The 20,397-nt window shown below is 40.3% G+C and overlaps 1 protein-coding gene across 2 annotated transcripts in view; it reads left to right on the top strand.

Annotated features, from left to right (window-relative positions):
• Nucleotides 1-20,397, top strand: part of LOC126253012 (phospholipid phosphatase 1-like) — an 889,365-nt gene that overhangs the window by 827,878 nt on the left and 41,090 nt on the right. Inside the window, exon 1 of one of the 2 annotated variants that reach the window (XM_049954066.1) lies at nt 2,362-2,455. The exons of the other annotated variant lie outside the window; for it this stretch is intronic. Coding sequence (XP_049810023.1) covers nt 2,428-2,455 — 28 coding nt within the window. The 5' untranslated portion in view covers nt 2,362-2,427. Of the gene's footprint in view, nt 1-2,361; nt 2,456-20,397 lie in introns of those variants that run through there. 2 annotated transcript variants of the gene reach the window in all.

Genomic DNA, 20,397 nt, shown 5'->3' with positions numbered 1-20,397 from the left:
TAAAGTATTGTGAGCAACTCCTGTACACTACTGAGTCAACAGCTAAGAAGCTATCCAACTTGAACATTTGTGTGATAACACAGATCCTTATATCCCAGTTATGTTGGAAACCTATTGAAAATGGAGCCTAAACAATTATGTACATGCTTGTGTATAATGTTTAAGGATTGGTGATGCTAGTACAAATTTTTTTCTGTATTTGTTCACTGAATCAATGATCCATTCTCTTTTGAATGCGTCATTATTATTAACCACAAATCCCATGCAGGATTTTATGTGCCGCAATGGCACTTCAAATTCTGTGACGCTCAAACAATAGCCTGCTTGAATTTCGTGAACTGACACTGCAGACCGTCTTCACTGCCCACCCCTCATCTGTTTATATTGTTTGTGAACGGGAAGAGCTGTCCTGTAATATGATACCATAGGAGATAAAATAAGCAGAGTAAACAAGTTAGTTGCTTCCTTTGCTTGGTTTTTATTTTTTACCCTTTTTAGCGCTACCATTATCACTCGTAATATTGCCTGTGTTTTGTGAAAATGTGTGTCATTCCAAGTATGCGACTGTGGTTGTAACCACATACACTGTAAACAGCCAGGTTAATATCGTGCAGAGGTAGTTTTGGATTCTTGGTTTGGTTTGACTTAGAAATTCTATAGAGGTTTTTTAGGGCGCTGCGGACAATAGCTACAAAGCAGAATTTTATTTACGAGATTTATCTTTAGTGGAAACACATTATTTGTGAAGGTATTGCATGTTCTGCACTTACACCTCCATACTATAAATAGCGGATTCTGATGCGCTTCAAATATGTTGTAGAGCCACGTACCCTGAGACTTGGCTATGCAGTTTTTTAGCGACGGGCCTTGGTTTTTGAGAAAATCGATTTTGAAGTTCATTGCGCGCTTTGTATACCCGTAACATTACATATATTCCAAGCAATTCAGCGTAGTGGAGCGGTAAAGTTTCACGGCTACCGCGCTGGAGGTGCCGTGTTCGAATCCTGCTCATGTATTTTTTTTTTAAATCGGCCGAATTTTTCGATTTTATTTCAAAGAATATTAACAAACATTGCAAAGTGTGCGAAATTATAAATATATATTCAGTTATTAATTTTTTCAAATATTCATTCCGTTTGTGGTTCGCAGTTGGATTTCTAAATGTTCTTACAACGGTCTCTTCTTGTATTACCTGAAATCGATCTCCGCCCATTATCGCCACCCTACTCATGTGAATCGTTAGCAGCTCCTAGTTGCGGCCAATGAGGATGCGAGTTGCATTCTTTTAGACTTCGCATCTAACTACAGTGTCAGTTGCTCGCAAAGCGTCTGTAGTGCCGTGTTTTAGAAAAATTCTGTGAAATGGAAGAACCAAGTTGTCTGCCGTAGTGCAGCCAGGAGAAGATCCACAAATAGAGGAGTTGAAAGAAGAATCAAAAGGCGAAATCACAATTGCCATAAAATACGCTGCAAATCTACTACGCGAGCAGGATTCGAACACGGTACCGCCAGCGCGGTAGCCGTGACCCTTTACCACTGCGCTACGCTGACTTGCTTGGAATATATGTAATGTTACGTGTATACATAGCGCGCAATGGACTTCAAAATCAATTTTCTCTAAAACCAAGGCCCGTTGCTAAAAAACCGGATAGCCAGGTACTCAAGGTAAGTGCCTCTACAACATATTTGAAGCGCACCAAAATCCGTGATTTACAGTAAGGAGGGTTCCCTTGTTAGTCTGTTAAGAAAGAAGAGTTAAGTCTTAAACACTTCTAGAGCTTTATCTCACACATTTTAGAGTGGATCATTTAACAAGACTGTGCAAAATTGGAGCCGAACTTAAGTCAAAACTCCATTAACGGTGATTTTATTTCGTAAAGCCATTTTGTACACGAACCAAACACGTGTTCGACGATATTTAGGTTTTAAAATCTAGTGAAAATAATGAACTGTTGCCAGCATCATTTGTTTTACTCTTGATGACTGCATAATAAATAACGTAAAACGTGTTTCATTTTTTCCGCATTACCTGTGAATCACTGTATTCATAGACCACATTTAAAGTACTGGTAAAATACTTCAAATAACCTATTTTACTGATGGCATACACATTTGTTTGCACATTATGAGAATAACGGAGCAGCGGATATAAAGAAATGCTTGATGTACGTGGGCAACTACTTATCGAAATTGTACCGCGTCCGAGCGTCCGCACACAAGCAACAGCTGTGGCAGACTGGCGAATCGTAACCTACCTCCAGCTCTTCCCGACGTGACTCATGGCCGGAGAGAGACGCGAGTCATGTGATGTGACGTCAGACGGGTAGACCAATCAGCGTCCATCTTCCGCTTTCAGCTGTCGCCTCGTTCTTGACAGTTAGCGCCGAGGACGGCAGCGGCCGGGCGTATGCGTGTGCGACGCTTAGAATGAAGACGCGGAAGAAACTACTTATTGGTAAGTATCCGGGTCTATACAAGCAAATTATAAACTGATTTTGCATTAGGAAGCTACCGTTAGGGTTAGTTACGGAAATCGGTAGCTTCCGGCGAGGGAGAGCTTCTCACACTGCCTTGCTAAGTGGGATGACGTATGTTTTGCAACACCGTACTCTCTCCTTTCACCCTTTCGTGTCTTGGATGTCTAGCGAGATACACACGGTATTCTAATTTCTACTGTAAAACAAGGAAGGCTTAAGGAGGCGCAAATATCCCTCTTCCTCCTCCTACACCACCACGAGCAGAAGCAACTTACATATGTTTACTTATGTTAGTGCTCTCATCTAGATTTATTAGAAAGCAAGCAATGTGTGTGGAAGACGCCGTACAAATTCGAAACTTTTAAAGAAATGACCTTTTCAAAACAATTTTGTGACAAAAATATAGCAGTCTCTTAAAACATGATTTCTACTATCGAAAATATTTGCAGCACTTGTGGAAACATGTCTAGAATGACACTATTGTATTTTTCCAGAATTTTCAAGCTATGTTTTGATATTTTCACGTATTAACTACCTGGCCTATGAGATGTAGTTAATTCGCTGTAAAAATTACTGTTTTTTTCTGACCGCTCAGATTTATATTGAACGCATAATTCGAAATGCCTGATTATACATATGTGCACTCGAAATACTGAGAGAGCATCTTCAAACGCAAGCAGCGCCAATATTGATTTTAAGCATTACTTATCGTTCATGTGCTGGGGGTTGACAAAAATATGGAAACACCAAAAATACAACACATTACCATGCCTGTTGTTGTTGTTGTTGTTGTTGTTGTTGGTGGTGGTGGTGGTGGTGGTGGTGGTGGTCTTCAGTCCAGAGACTGGTTTGATGCAGCACTCCATGCTACTCTATCCTATGCAAGCTTCATCATCTCCAAGTACCTACTGCAACCTACATCTTTCTAAATCTGTTCAGTGTATTCATCTCTTGGTCTCCCTCTACGATTTTTACCCTCCACGCTAACCTCCAATACTAAACTGGTGATCCCTTGAGGCCTCAGAACATGTCCTACCAACCGATCCCGTCTTCTAGTCAAATTGTGCCACAAATTCCCCTTCTCCCCAATTCTATTCAGTACCTCCTCATTAGTTACGTCATCTATCCATCTAATCTTCAGCATTCTTCTGTAGCGCCACATTTCGAAAGTGTCCATTCTCTTCTTGTCTAAACTGTTTGTCGTCCATGTTTCACTGCCATAATGGCTACACTCCATGCAAATACTTTCAGAAAAGACCTCCTGACACGCCAGTCTACGTTTTATATCCTCTCTACTTCGACCATAATCTGTTATTTTGCTCCCCAAATAGCAAAACTCATCTACTACTTTGAGTGTCTCATTTCCTAATGTAATTCCCTTAGCATCACCCGATTTAATTTGACTACATTCCATTATCCTCGTTTTGCTTTTGTTGATGTTCACCTTATACCCTCCTTTCAAGACACTGTCCATTCCATTCAACTGCTCTTCCAAGTCCTTTGCTGTCTGTGACAGAATTACAGTGTCATCGGCGAACCTCAAAGTTTTTATTTCTTTTCCATGGATTTTAATACCTACTCCGAACTTTTCTTTTGTTTCCTTTCCCGCTTGCTCAATATAGAGATTGAATAGCATTGGGGAGAGGCTACAATCCTATCTCACTCCCTTCCCAACCACTGCTTCCCTTTCACGCCCCTATGCCCCTCGACACTTATAATTGCCTTCTGGTTTCTGTACAAATTGTAAATAGCCTTTCGTTCCATACAGAATTTGAAAGAGTATTCCAGTCAACATTACCATGCTTAATAGGGTGCAAAAAACATGTTGGCATTGAAACGAGTTTCCATTCCTCTTGGGAAGGGTAAATACAGATCCTGTAAGGCTTTTAAGGGAATCATATACCATTCTACCTGCGAAGTAGTGACAAGTTCGTGTAACGGTGATGGAGGTGGAGAGCGATCACGCACCCTTCTCTCCAGACTAGCCTACAAGGCTCAGCAGTATTGAGATCTGGTGTCTGGTGGCTAGTGGAGACTGGAAAATTCCTCCTAGTATTCACAAAACCAGTGCTGGACGATGCGAGCTGTCTGAACAGGGGCTCCGTCGTCTCGGAACACAGCATCACCATTGGGGAACAAACACTGAGCTATGGGACAGATCTGATCATCCAAAATGGTCACATAATCCTTCGCAGCAATGCGACCTCGCAGAATACCCATGGAATACCACGATATGGCTGCCAATTTCATCACAGAGCCCCCGCCTCGTTTCTCTCTTTGGAGGTAGACTTGGCCAGAAGCTGGAGACAGTAGGTAATAACTCATGCGACCAAATGACATCCTTCCATTGCTCCATATTCCACGTTCTATAGCTTCGGCATCGCGTTTTTCTGCATCACTGATGAGTGGTTTTGAAATTGCAGCTCCATGCTTATAGAGCGCTCTCTTCGTGTTGTTGTGGCGCCGACAGGTTTCGCCAATGCTACAATAAGAGCCGGCCGCTGTGGCCGGGCGGTTCTAGGCGCTTCAGTCCGGAACCGCGCTGCTATTACGGTCGCAGGTTCGAATCCTGCCTCGGGAATGGATGTGTGTGATGTCCTTAGGTTAGTTAGGTTTAAGTAGTTCTAAGTTCTAGGGAACTGATGATCTCAGATGTTGAGTCCCATAGTGCTTAGAGCCATTTCAGTTACATTCAGTTGCGCAGTGACTTTTGCATATGTCATCCCCTTACTTATCGCCACAATCCTCCTCAACGGCTGTCTGTTACTATCACTTAACACAGTTTCGTCCACGTTGTGACATAGCCGATGATGTTTTTCTGCTTTCCCTGAACGTGGTATAAGTCTTCCATGCGATGCCTCTTGAAAAACCAATCACTTCGGCTCCCTTGGTTACGGAAGCATCCACCATACGAGCCCCAACAGTTTGCCCATGTACGAATTCGCTTTACTCCGAGATAATGTACTTACAACACAGAATACTGTTCCGACGACGACTGACACGTCAAACGTATCGATGACATTGCGCAGGTGCCTTTCATGAGCAGATTACAACAGCGCCACTTCCAAGCTTGGCTAGCATCTGCATTTATGTTCAAGCACGCACTAATCACAGGATTTATCATTTTTGTCCAACCCCCGTAATTCAACATGTGGAGCAAGCAATATTTCTCAGCCAACGGTCATAAGTTCCATATTCGTAATTCTTTCGAAGGACGAATGTAGGTAGCCTGAGCTTTTCTGTAATTCTGTGGCTGAAAACGGTGGTTTCTTGAAAAAGCAAATAACCACAGAATACGACTGTTGTCCCTGCGACAGAGGCTGTATCAGTTCCCAGGAGACTCCCATGTATAAGGAACACACGAGCTCTTGTTAGTGTTTGGAAAACATAAACTGTTTAGATATTGCCAAGGTCAGGAGCGCCTGACGCTTACTCCGCGAAGACTGCGGAATCACGAACATCAAACATTTGCGTCGGAATTTCCTGTGTGTATACAGACGTTTACCTCCGAGATTTCACGGCTGTAGGTTTCAAAGCTTCGCTGAACGACATGTAATATAAAGTAACTGTGGAACATATACCCTTGTGGTGGAATGCAGTCAGTTAACTTACGAAATTGGGTTTTTATGTTTGAATGTATGATCTCAATTTCAATGTCGTACCAACTCTACGACCGAGCGAGATGGCGCATTGGTTAGCACATTGGACTAGCATTCGGGAGGACGACGGTTCAAACCCACGTCCGGCCATCCTGATTTGTGTTTTTCGCGATTTCCCTAAATCGCTTCAGACCAATGCCGGGCTGGTTCCTTTGAAAGGAATCCGATGGGATGGATGACCTCGCTGTATCGCTCCCTCCCCCAAATCAACCAAACAAATGTACGGCCCACGCTTGTCTTGGACTTCCGGAATTTGGAGTTGCTTCATTCTTTACTTTGAAAGAGTTTATTTACAAACAGATGACGATTGATGAGTAACTTAATGCATTTGGAACAAATGCTGTAGATATTATGCTATCTGCGTGAGACTGTCATTATCTGATACAGTGTTGGAGGATAGTTGGCGTTATCATCATTGTTACTGATTACGCAACTGTTTTCGGCTGCTTTAATTTGCTGTGCATTGTTCAGCACAGCTTTGTGCGTTTGTGGCTTTATTTCGCAGACTACGCCTAATATCACGTCTCCCGTACTGTTTATGGCGTGTCAGACCTGGATTGGTATTGATTGTCTTATTTTTGATTTTTCATAATATGTAGAAAAGTCTGATTGCTTAGAAGTATATTCCGCTGTCGTTCACTGTTATGCAGTTGTACTTTTTTCTCGAAGCTTTTGTGTAATTAGCTTTTGAATACATAACTCGTAATAGGAATTATTCGCTATCGGCAAATTTTGTTTTATTCCAGAATAGGCAATAGATCCGCATGTGCTAAAACATAAAAAAATAATAAAATTGCATGAGTACCAGAAAGTTAGCTCGACTGTGCTCATATTCCAGTCGGCGAATTCATAGATAGTGAGTACTACAACTATTAATTGTCTTACGAGGAACACCGTCAAAAAGAAATAAATCGTTGCATAATACTGCTATAATACTCAGCCCTCGCAATACCTGGGGCGGGGGGAGGGGGGGTGAGGGAGGGGAGGGGAGGGGAGGGTCTATTATGTGCCCAACTTTTGAAAATATTGCAATATAGTAAGCTATCTTATATTTTAAAATTCTGAAAAAAGTACTGTCTTTAATAAAGTCTTCTACCAGATCCCAAAACTTTAAATGTAAGTTTCTCCAGTGAATGTCAGCTTCAGGACCTTAATACATATCAATACCTCTTCAAAAAGTATGTTGTGAGTGACAATCAACAACTGACGAAATTTTCATTTTGAAATTTTCTTTGTGGGTGAAAAGTGATCAGCATTTGGTAGTACACGTTATTGGTTGTTGATGTTTTCATTTTCAGGACACTTCTAACTCATCTGAACGCCTTTAAAAACATTTTTTTTATTAACACCAGTCAAGAACAGTTAACAAATTTGGTATTTTTTCAGTTTTTTTAGGGTGGGCATGAAGCACCCCCCTCCCCCCACCCCCTTGATACTGCGCGTTACGCAAAGTGAGTCCACATCAGCATGGCAGATATTTTGTTAGAATTGAAAAAAAAAAAAAGTTTGCCGAGTGAGATGGCGCAGTGGTGAAGACGCTGTGTGAGCAATCGAGAGGGGGGCAATTCAAATCCCCGTGCCGACACAGATTTAGGTTTTCCGTAGTTTCCATTAATCCATTGAGACGATTACCGGCATAGCTCCTTTGAAAAGGAGACGCCTAGTTCCCTGTTAAGCCTTTTCTAGTGCCTAACGTCCTCATCGTCGCCGACAGAGAAAACGCTTATCTTCCTCCTTCGGTTCAAAGACTGTAGGCGAACGGAAGTGGCGTCTAATAATTTACGCAAACTATACACGTCCAATGAACTGAATGAATGATGGATTTATATTTAAGACGAACCAACCTTACTATCATTCTCCTAATATTGTTGTAGGTTCTCCTTCCGTTTCCCCAATTCATTGCAGATGAGCTTAAATTTTTTGTCCCTGAGTCATAAGTCTTCGATGTTGGCTTTATTTTCTTTCGGATTTTCACTCGCCAGTGCTTGGCTGTCTTTCGTGAATGAAGAATTAATTTATTAGAGCTCCACAAGGAAACTTACTGTTGCATCTGTTCTGTAACAAATGAAACAACCGTTTTATCGATTTTCCTTTCATTTTCCGTATTTTATTTCGATAAATACAACTTCTAATCAATGAGTGAAATCTTTCATCGCACTTATTTCGTTGACAATTGTCGGTTACTAGTTGTTTTCGACAGACCGCCAACAATTTCATGAGAACAGGATAAAGTGTTTGCAAACAGAAATAAAAAACATCGTAAATAGCTTTTTACACTTGTTCCTCCGTATGTTGTCACGTAAATGACAAAAACTGCGTGTACAGCGTTAGTGAAAATGAATACTACATTATATTTTTAATTTCCTTTCAACATTTGGACATACGCAGTTGACCCACAGCTATCTCCTTCGTCGTGAGAAGTCGCCCAAGTGTCGCTTTGATGCAGGGCTGACAGTGGTCCATCTTCTGATGGACTGCCCCCTTGCGGCAGTCCTTTAATTTACCAGCTGCACTTCCTTTAATTTTAGGTGACGATGCCTCTTTAGCTGACTCAGTTTTACGTTTTATCCATACAGCTGGGTTTTATCACTCGCTCTAGTGTGGGCGCTCTCGCATGATTTCTCAGGCTACACTCACTCCAGGGACTTTTAATTGTGACGTGGATACCAAAATAGTGTCTTTTATGGTAACAAATTGTGTTGGTACCTCTATCAACGCTTTCCAGCTGGAGGTTCTTCATTTGTAGTTGAGAGGTTGACCTTTTACCTGATCGATCAACCACTGTAGTCTGTTTTACTCTAGTCAACTATTTGCTCTGATCCTTTTAAGTGTCCTCTATTTTGTGTTACCGTGGTGTTCATTTTAGCTCTGTACTCCTTGGTATTCCCTCCCTCTGGGTGCAGAGGTTACGCTTTTCCTGTATAGGTTTTTTACAAGTATGTCTGTTTGGAACGGGGGACTGATGACCTCGATGTTTAGCCCCTATCAAACCCCAAAACCAACCAACCTTTCAACATTACGTTGCTCTTATATTGTAGATTTTAGTTTGAAACGCCGACTCACGCTTAACCTTCGTTGCAACACTGACGTCTATGCTTCCTCTTATTTGACCTAATTGTGCTAGTGTTCTTACTCTGTCTTTGCTTTAGACCAAGGTGTCCAACCGTTTCAGCTTACCTGGGCCACACTGGAAAAAGACGAGTATTTTAGGGTTTGACATGGTGTACTTATCACTAATAATAATCGGTGAGCAAAAAAAGTCTAACTTCTACTGACTTGTAATGGTCACACCTACGATGAAAAGGTTCTTTATCACAATCGAAAACAGATAACACTTAATTTCTTTATATTTACATAAATTAAATTCATTATACGTCCCTAAAACTTTAGTTTCGCAGTTGCAACTGAAGTAACGGTAAGATAACAGGTCGGCGCGTCTGACGGTCTGGCTGGCTATAAGAACGAGACTGCTGGCTCAAGTCGCACGGGCGGATTTTTTTTTTTTTTTATTGTTCCGATCGTGTGCCGCAAGCGGGCCGCGTGTCGGACACCTCCTGCTTTAGACGGTGTTCGAAGTGTCGAAAAGGGATGCGGAGTTTAACTTATCCATAAGGAACAATGTTTCCATATGGTGCGGCAGACAGACTAGAGATTGAACAGAGTTGCCTACTTTATCACAATGTCTGCAACGGAGCAAAAACACACAATGCCCCATTGTCACGAAATTTCTGGTATAAAAGTCTTCTCTCTGACTATAACTGAAGCCCTCAATGCACGGAGCGACGATGCCCCAAAAAGTGGCAACGTGAGCTGCTGAGGGAGGCCGTCTATCTTTAACTCAGAGTTGTAGAAGAGCTGGAGCACGGGTTCTTAACGCCAGGCTCACAGCGCTAAAAACTGTTCTGACTGCGTTGTGTTAATTATAAAGCTTTTATATTCTTATAAACTACTTCCGTTTAGCAAATAATTCAATATTCTGATCAAATCGTTTCTGGTTATCTGAGAGACAGCGTTTCAACAGTTCTTCAGATACTGTACATTGTATCAAGGTGGAATTGCGGCACGGCTCATAACCGGATGTAATAATACCATTTTAATTAGACAGAAATCCTGTGCTCTCGGTTTTATTTTAAAGAATATCCTACATTCATCTCAGAGCGTAAAGCGCTAATTGTGTGGAATCTACTCTTCCATGTTACAGGAAAGGCTTTATATCGTGTGGACTGATATGCCTTCCGCCAATCATTTAAATAATTGCATCCTCTGTAAACTTAATGATCGCTGCGACAGTTGAAGGTGGCTTCTATTTTAATGATTGTAAGAAAGATAGTTAAACTTATACGAGTCTAAAGATTAACTGTAGGCTTATATTAGATAAGTGATGTTATCAGTATATCCTTGCAATTTATTTTTATGAACGATACCTCTTTGTAGTTGCATGTTAATTGATTATCGAACACTCCATTGATACTGTCTAATTGTGCATTACTTGAATGAAGCTTTTGTTACCTAGTTGCTAGGTCGTCTGGCGGCTATGGTCATTTGCTAAAACTGCTGGAATCCGATCCACACTCACTGCATGCATGTCCGAAGGAACTTTGCATCGTACTTGTGAAGAAAACAGGCACTGCAATATCGTATTTATCCGCCGTCATTGGGCATGCGACTTTCAAGTAAAATGACTCCCATGTAAGGTAATATACTCAATGTATGTACGAGTGCATATTGTAGACACCTGGTTGATGACATATATAAATTTGGGTCTGGCCGTGGTTCGTGCTCGGATAAGCGGGAAATCTGGGTTCGAGTCCCTACCCGGAACAAATTTTCATTGTCAGTCCATTATATACCTGGTGGTTGTCCACACTGGCAAATGCGAATACATATCACGATATGAAACTTCCTGGAAGATTAAAACTGTGTGCCGCACCGAGACTCGATCTCGGGACCTTTGCCTTTCGCGGGCAAGCACTCTACCATCTGAGCTACCCAAGCATGACTCACGCCCCGTCCTCACAGATGTACTTCCGCCAGTACCTCGTCTCCTACCTTCCAGGAGAGCTTCTGTAAAGTTTGGAAGGTAGGCGACGAGGTCCTGGAGGAAGTAACACACTCCGCTGCAGAGTGAAAATCTCGTTCTGACATATCACGATACTTCATTAATCTGTTAATGAACGGGTGGTGTGGTGTGCTAGAGATTTGTTTCGACATCTATTCGCAAGTATTTCGCGCCTGTCACTCAATTATGTTTTGTTTGCCGCAGAAAACAGAAAATTCGTTTGGGAGGGTAACATGACCCAAATGTGTGTTCCAATTCGGAGATAGTGAAGGTCGGTAGTTGGACTCTCAATTTTTTTTTTCCGCGAACTTCGCCAAATGTGATACAAGGTTCTACAGTGTGTACTCGCAGAAAGCGTATAAGGTAGAACTGATGAATGTCTCTGGTTCAGGGAGCAAAAGTCGTGATTAATATACGTAGTTAGATTTAACCAGAACCGTGACCTATTGCAGCTGATAAAGTAACTTAAATCTTAATGCTTACGTGACGAGAAACTGAAGCGTTAGGCTTCTGAAGACATGTTACTCTTTACTTCGTAGAACGTCCCTTCGTTAATGCCATTATTTTCCACATCCTGAAAACTATATAGGGTTTACTTAAAATATACGAGTATATGAGCACAATGTTGTGAATCGTTAGTGTGAATTCAGACATTTCTCACTGAATTGCCACAGTTCGAATTTTTAAGTGTTTTACGTGTATTACCTCGTAGTAGTATTCCATTGGTTGTGTTTTTCTTCTGTGGAATCTTACCTGCACTCACAGGCTGCCGGCCGAGGTGGCCGAGCGGTTCTAGGCGCTGCAGTCTGGAACCGCGCGACCGCTACGGTCGCAGGTTCGAATCCTGCCTCGGGCATGGATGTATGTGGTGTCCTTAGCTTAGTTAGCTTAGTTAGGTTTAAGTAGTTCTAAGTTCTAGGGGACTGATAATCTGAGAAGTTAAGTCCCATAGTGCTCAGAGCCACTTTGAACTCACAGGCGGATATCTTTCCGACTTTAAGCCGATGAATCCGTTGTTTCCACATATATCACAGCCAGTTCGACTGTCATAATTCCCTATCACAACATTCATACATTTCTTTTTGTTCCTGTGTTATCTCAATGCGTAGGAACGCCTGAAACCAGTGCGAGAGGAGCGGTTATGATAATACCCAGCCATGCAGACGTTTTTAATAAGGTGAATGCCCATTCTTTTGGGAAGGCCACGATAGATTCGCTGGTTCATTCTCGTCCAGTCGGAGATAGTGCTCTGTCTTTAAGGATTTAGTTGCCTATGGGAAGTTGAACCTCAATCTTGATTCCTTGTTTCTTGCAACTTAACTCACCAGGCAAAATATTAGTCAATCGCTTAAAAGAGGACACCAAGTGCTTTGGAACGCAGCAGATGGTGTAAACTGCCACCATCCGGTCACGTGGTCTTACATCGCTGATACAGGGTGCGGCGCTAAAATCCGAACAAATGGAACTTTTTTAAAAAAGCAAATTTATTAAAACAAAATACAAATTAAAATGAAAATCTTTTTACATGTAAGTAACGGTATCTTTCAGGGGTAACGTTGCTAGATGTAACCCACAGCAGCCGCAATGACCGACTCCAACTCTATAAAACAGCGCTGTCCATATTCACGAATACTGTTTCGATAGCGGTGCGTAGAGATGCGATTCCTTTGACCAGAACACGCCAACGTTATCCGAGATAAGGTTTTGGACTAAATGGCTCGTATGAGGTAATCATCTGCCATCAGACTCATTGTTAGCTCGCTGACATTCAATACTGTTGACAGTTTCCTTAGCGATTGCCCCAGGTCCTCCGAAATCAGCGCCTGAGTCTTTTCGACGACTGCCGCAGTTCGTGACACGCGTTTCCTCGAATGAGGTTTTTTCGTCGGGTTAGCGGAACCTTCCCCAGACTTTTCCGAAGCATTGTGCTTGGCCACAGTATCGTAAACAGGTGATCTCGGGTACCCGGAGAATCGAACTATTTCAGTGGGCGAACGCCCAGCGCGAAGACTTCCGATAATCGCGGCTCTTCAGTTGTACTCCGCATTCGTCCGTAACGTCTCGGCCATCTCGAGGTTCTGACTGTTTACTAGATGCCTTTGACTTTTAAGAGCGCCGATCGCGACCTCCGGCGGAACTTAAGATATGGTGGGAAGTTCAAATTGAAATTTGTCCAGATTTAAGCGCCGCATCCTGTATATGTCACGACAGACACAGTGTGTGTCAGCTGCCCCTACCAATAGGTTATATGCAACCCACAACGCCTTCAATTACCAAGCACAAGATTTTCATACTCCCTCGCTCACTACGCGTGAACTATTAGTCCTACAGAAAAACAGGACGTTTTTGTAGGAGACACGTTTTTGCTAGCGGCCGTAGTTTCCGAACTGTTAACGTAGAAAAATGACCTTCATACGCGTTTATCTTGAGTAACTCTGAAACCGACGCCTCCAGCGAAAACGTATCACAGCACAAAACATAACTAAATTAAATTTCCTACAAAAATGTCCAGTTAATTTTTTTGTGTAGAACTAATAGCTTGCATGTAGTGAGTGAGAAAATATGAGAATTTGATACGTGATGTTTGAAGGCGTTGTGGGTTGCATAAAACATATCGGTAACGGCAGGTGAATCATTGTATCGTGGTCCGCTGTAATCATTTAATGCTCGCAACATTACTTAGATTCCCATTGTCTCATTCTCACTGTTCCAGGAATCCAAGTAATGTTGCTATATAGTGCTATATAGTGGACTACGATATTAGAATGTAGACAGTGTGATATGTGGAAGTGTGGGATGGTCCGGGGAGCGTGCACGGAAAGCCAAAGTGGTTAAAGAGAGACCTCGCAATTAGCGGTAAATCCGGGTTCGAATCCTGGTCTGGTCCAAATTCTCATATGTCACTGTTGGGTAGTAGATCTGTATCTAGTACGCTGATGTCAAGGACTTCACAGCCAACGAATTAATTTCGAAGTAATTTCGTACATTATAGATCGTCAACAGTGTCCGTTCCTTCAGAAATAATAATAATAATAATAATAATAATAATAATAATAATAATAATCCCCGTGGAGGCCCGGGAAAAGAATAGGCCTCCGGTATGTTCTGCCAGTCGTAAAAGGCGACGAAAACAACAAACCACTAATAGGGCTAACTCCCCTTTTAGTGTGATTAGTTGGTTCAGGACAGAACTAAAGAAGCCTCGGACAAGCGCCGTCATGGTCGGGGACGACGCTTCAACCCTATGCCCGCCCACAATGGTAATGACACTGCTAGCCAACTGGAAAATGATTTAAATCCAAATAGAGGTGTTTTGCAGGATATGCTTCCTGCAACCACCCTAGAAGGAAAACAAAGACAGAGGATGAGATGGTCAGATGAAGTTAATCGACACCTCATGTTCTGTTATTACCAAGCAACAAACCTAGGAACCAACACAACTGGATACAGATCACAAGTATACACAACATTTATTACCAGATACCCGGAATTAAAATTTTTAACAGAACAACGACTAGCTGATCAGATCCGTGTAATAATAAAAAATAACAGGATACCCCAGTCAGAATTAGAAAACATCAAACAAGTAGTACAACAAATACTGGAACGAAATAATGTGCAATTAGAAGAAGAAGAAGAAGAAGAAGAAGAAAATACAGTAATGGACTCAAACATTCCAGAGCAAACAAACAAAGAACAACACGCATCAATTAAACAATCAGAGGAAAACGAAATCTTAAGACAGCCACCAGCACAAGCACAAATAGAACATGAAGTGACACACATGTTAGATGTAGAAGAAAAATTTCAGTTGACATATATACGATACAAAGACACAAATACAGACATTAGACCATTCTTGCATAGACCACCAAATAACCCACAAGTCGAAACAACAATAAAAACTATCAACACAATCATACACAACAAAATAAGTGAATACACAACTATGGAAGAGTTACAACTACTGGTTCATGTAGGAGCACTCACTACACTAAATATACACACTAGGCAGAGATCAGAACCAACCAACACACAGAAGAAACCCACAAAACCAGCATGGCAACACAGGCTACAGATCAGAATAGAAAAACTGAGAAAAGACATTGGACAGCTAACAAAATTTATAAAAAATGAAATATCAGACAAAAAACGAAAAAGGTTTGGTAAAATCTCACAACAAGAAGCAATAGAGCAATTAGATGAAAAGAAGATACAAAAAAAGTGAAAATAGAAGGAAACAAAGCCAAACATTCAACACAAACCAAAAGAAATTTTACCAAACAATAGATAACACACACATAAAAATAGACAATCCACCAAACATAACAGGCATGCACGGTGGATACAAGCAGAAACAGACACATACAAGATGATACCACAAATGCCTGAAGTGATAATTTTGCAACATGAAGTCACCCGAGCAATTAATTCTACGCACAATTGGAAAGCCCCTGGAAATGATAAAATAGCAAATTTCTGGCTAAAGAAGTTCACCTCAACACATTCACATCCAACTGAATTATTTAATAGTTACATTGCAGACCCATACATATTCCCTGATACACTTACACATGGAATAACTTATCTGAAACCTAAAGATCAAGCAGACACAGCAAACCCAGCTAAATATCGCCCCATAACATGCCTACCAACAATCTACAAAATATTAACTTCAGTCATTACACAGAAACTAATGACACATACAACACAGAACAAAATTATAAATGAAGAACAAAAAGGCTGCTGCAAAGGAGCACGAGGATGTAAAGAGCAACTGATAATAGATGCAGATGTGACATATCAAGCTAAAACTAAACAAAGGTCGCTACACTACGCATACATTGATTACCAAAAAGCTTTTGATAGTGTACCCCACTCATGGTTACTACAGATATTGGAAATATACAAAGTAGATCCTAAATTGATACAGTTTCTAAACATAGTAATGAAAAACTGGAAAACCACACTTAATATCCAAACAAATTCAGATAATATCACATCATAGCCAATACAGATTAAGCGTGGACTATACCAAGGAGACTCATGAAGTCCTTTCTGGTTCTGTCTTGCTCTGAACCCACTATCCAACATGCTAAATAATACAAATTATGGATATAATATTACTGGTACATACCCACACAAAATCACACATTTGCTATACATGGATGATCTAAAACTACTGGCAGCAACCAATCAACAACTCAACCAATTACTAAAGATAACAGAAGTATTCAGCAGTGATATAAATATGGCTTTTGGAACAGACAAATGTAAGAAAAATACCATAGTCAAGGGAAAACACACTAAACAAGAAGATTACATATTGAATAACCACAGTGACTCCATAGAAGCGATGGAAAAAACAGATGCCTATAAATACCTAGGATACAGACAAAAAATAGGAATATATAGTACAAATATTAAAGAAGAACTAAAAGAAAAATATAGACAAAGACTAACAAAAATACTGAAAACAGAATTGACAGCAAGAAACAAGACAAAAGCTATAAATACTTATGCTATACCAATATTGACCTACTCATTTGGAGTAGTGAAATGGAGTAACACAGGCACTCAATACACTTACACGTTCACAATGCCACAATTGTAGAATACATCACATACATTCAGCAACTGAAAGATTCACATTAAGCAGAAAGGAAGGAGGAAGGGGATTTATCGATATAAAAAACCTACATTATGGACAGGTAGACAATTTAAGAAAATTCTTTCTAAAACGAGCAGAAAGTAGCAAAATACACAAAGCAATCACTCATATAAATACATCGGCTACACCACTGCAATTTCATAACCACTTCTACAACCCTTTAGACCACATAACATCAACAGATACGAAGAAAGTAAATTGGAAGGGGAAGGCACTACATGGCAAGCACCCGTATCATCTAACACAGCCACACATCGATCAAGATGCATCCAACACATGGCTAAGAAAAGGCAATATATACAGTGAGACGGAAGGATTCATGATTGCAATACAGGATCAAACAATAAACACCAGATATTACAGCAAGCATATTATTAAAGATCCCAATACCACAACAGATAAATGCAGGCTTTGCAAACAACAAATAGAAACAGTAGATCACATCACAAGCGAGTGTACAATACTAGCAAATACAGAATACCCCAGAAGACATGACAATGTAGCAAAAATAATACATCAACAGCTTGCCTTACAACATAAACTAATAAAACAACACGTTCCCACATACAAGTATGCACCACAAAATGTACTGGAGAATGATGAATACAAATTATACTGGAACAGAACCATTATAACAGATAAAACAACACCACATAACAAACCTGACATCATACTCACCAATAAAAAGAAGAAATTAACACAACTAATCGAAATATCCATACCCAATACAACAAATATACAGAAGAAAACAGGAGAAAAAAATTGAAAAATACATCCAACTGGCTGAGGAAGTCAAGGACATGTGGCGTCAGGATAAAGTTGACATTATACCAATTATACTATCAACTACAGGAGTCATACCACACAATATCCACCAGTACATCAATGCAATACAGCTACATCCAAACTTATACATACAACTAGAGAAATCTCTAATTATTGATACATGTTCAATTACCCGAAAGTCCCTAAGTGCAATATAACATATACCGTACAGTTAAAAGGAATTCACGCTTGATGAAGGTCCGCGTCACTTTCCATTTTTAACCAGACTTAACGTCTGAGAAAGTAAAGAAATAATAATAATAATAATAATAATAATAATAATAAATAGAAACAGTAGATCACATCACAAGCGGATGTACAATACTAGCAAATACAGAATACCCCAGAAGACATGACAATGTCGCAAAAATAATACATCAACAGCTTGCCTTACAACATAAACTTATAAAACAACACGTTCCTACATACAAGTATGCACCACAAAATGTACTGGAGAATGATGAATACAAATTATACTGGAACAGAACCATTATAACAGATAAAACAACGCCACATAACAAACCTGACATCATACTCACCAATAAAAAGAAGAAATTAACACAATTAATCGAAATATCCATACCCAATACAACAAATATACAAAAGAAAACAGGAGAAAAAATTGAAAAATACATCCAACTGGCTGAGGAAGTCAAAGACATGTGGCATCAGGATAAAGTTGACATCATACCAATTATACTATCAACTACAGGAGTCATACCACACAATATCCACCAATACATCAATGCAATACAGCTACATCCAAACATATATATACAATTACAGAAATCCGTAATTATTGATACAAGTTCAATTACCCGAAAGTTCCTAAATGCAATATAACATGTACCGTACAGCAAAAAGGAAGTGACGCTTGATAAAGGTCCGCGTCACTCCATTCTTAACCAGACTTCTAAAAAGTCTGAGAAAGTAATCAAATAATAATAATAATTCAGTGTCGTCCGTATAATGAAAAGGCTAATATCGTTCATTTTGGAAGGCCACCGTTGATTCCCTTGTTCATTCTCTTCCAGTCGGAGCTCGAAGTCAGGATTTTGTGGCTATGTGACATTAAACCCTAAACCCGCTTCCTTCTTGTCATTATCTAATCGTGTGGCTAAGAGCCTGCTGTAAGGAAGCCTTTCTGGTTGACGTCACATGTGCGGCCTACGTGTTAAATGCCTCAACTGTAACGGTTTCCTATATGCAACATTAGTGCTTGTGTGGCGTTACTGTTGTCGGCGTTGAAGAAGAGAAGGTTATCTCCAGATTTATTTTCTCCTTTATGGAAAAGTATAAATTATCGTGCGTCGTTAATCATGTTTACTGATTCAAATTTCAATTTTCCTAGCGATAGCGTGACCGATCTTGCACAGACCTGCTTTCGATCTGTAAGCACATTTTCGTCACCTGTTGCATAATCGACGAAACAGTGATTAAGAAATCGTAGTGACGAACAAGTCTGTCCCAGCGAACCATGAATATTCCTATCAAAAAGGACACGTGTGTTCTGTGTGAAAACACGCTAGTGACGCGATAAAGTAACGAGGTACAGTAACACTTACTTCAGGTTATTTTGATACTTCAGGATCAAACATACTTTGCGTGTATATTATTTTTAATTTTATTCTTGGTATTCTGCCTTTGCAGGACCAGAACTTTTAACACCACCTACCCAAATTGGATCTAACATTGCTCCCCTTGGTGATATTAGAGAGTAGCAGGTTATGTGCCGGCACTGAGCGCCATCCTCTTCCATTGCCATCGCCATCATCACGCTACACGCATACTTCACTCATTCACCACCTATGCACATACACCGCAAAACAAAAGTGATCAGTCTCCCAGCCAACAATGTCGTGCGACCCTTTATTTTTCTGCCTAATAAATGCATGGTAGCAGCTCATGATTTATGTCATCAGTGTATTCATAATCTGCTTTGTTGTTGTTCGGCGCAGCGTTTAAAGATTTTTAAAGTTGCAATGTCTTAAGGTTTGCATTTATGTGCTAAAATTTGTGTTCTCCATCACTGATGTGTATGATTATTGCAGACATTCTTTTGATATGACGTATTGGAATTCGTTTATATCTATCTGGAATACAGTGTTAAAGTAGCGGTCAGTTGGTCCTATGTTTTAGCTTAACTGTCAAAACCCATAATGATAGAAGTGAAATCTCTGTGAACTACGCAAATTAGATTTTCCTTCGTTTTAATTTGCCCTTAAAAACATACGCCATAATGGAAGAAAATTTTATTCTAAAAGCTTCTCCACTATCCTTGTAATAAAAGTTTTCTCTTTGTTCCAGTTTGTGACTTTAAAAGCTGTCGCCACAGACTTGGTCTTATAAGCATCAATATTCTTGCTGCAGACATTGTTTAATCAAACTTCAGTGCCTATTTTATAGCAATGCTTTTATCTGTGAATATGGAGAATTCTCCAGAAAACTGGTTTCCGCTGGCCTTAGAGAAAGTAAATTGTTCCAAAGCCACATACTGCATGACTTTTTTTTTATCATCTTGTAAATATTGAGAAATTGGCTCTTTTGTAGTCTAACATAAAATTCAAATGGAACAGGCGGATCATAGCTCCTCAGCTTTCCTTTCATGAGTGTCGATACTCCAGACATGGATTCGAAATAATTAGTCATATATTACAGTAGAGTTTAGACGCATAGTTAAGTCTCTTGAATTCTGCCATGCTACAT

Source organism: Schistocerca nitens, chromosome 4, assembly GCF_023898315.1.
Source record: "Schistocerca nitens isolate TAMUIC-IGC-003100 chromosome 4, iqSchNite1.1, whole genome shotgun sequence".
Classification (NCBI taxonomy): Eukaryota; Metazoa; Arthropoda; class Insecta; order Orthoptera; family Acrididae; genus Schistocerca; species Schistocerca nitens.
The sequence above is the reverse complement of the archived record's forward strand: the minus strand, read 5'-3'. Positions and strand labels throughout refer to the sequence as shown.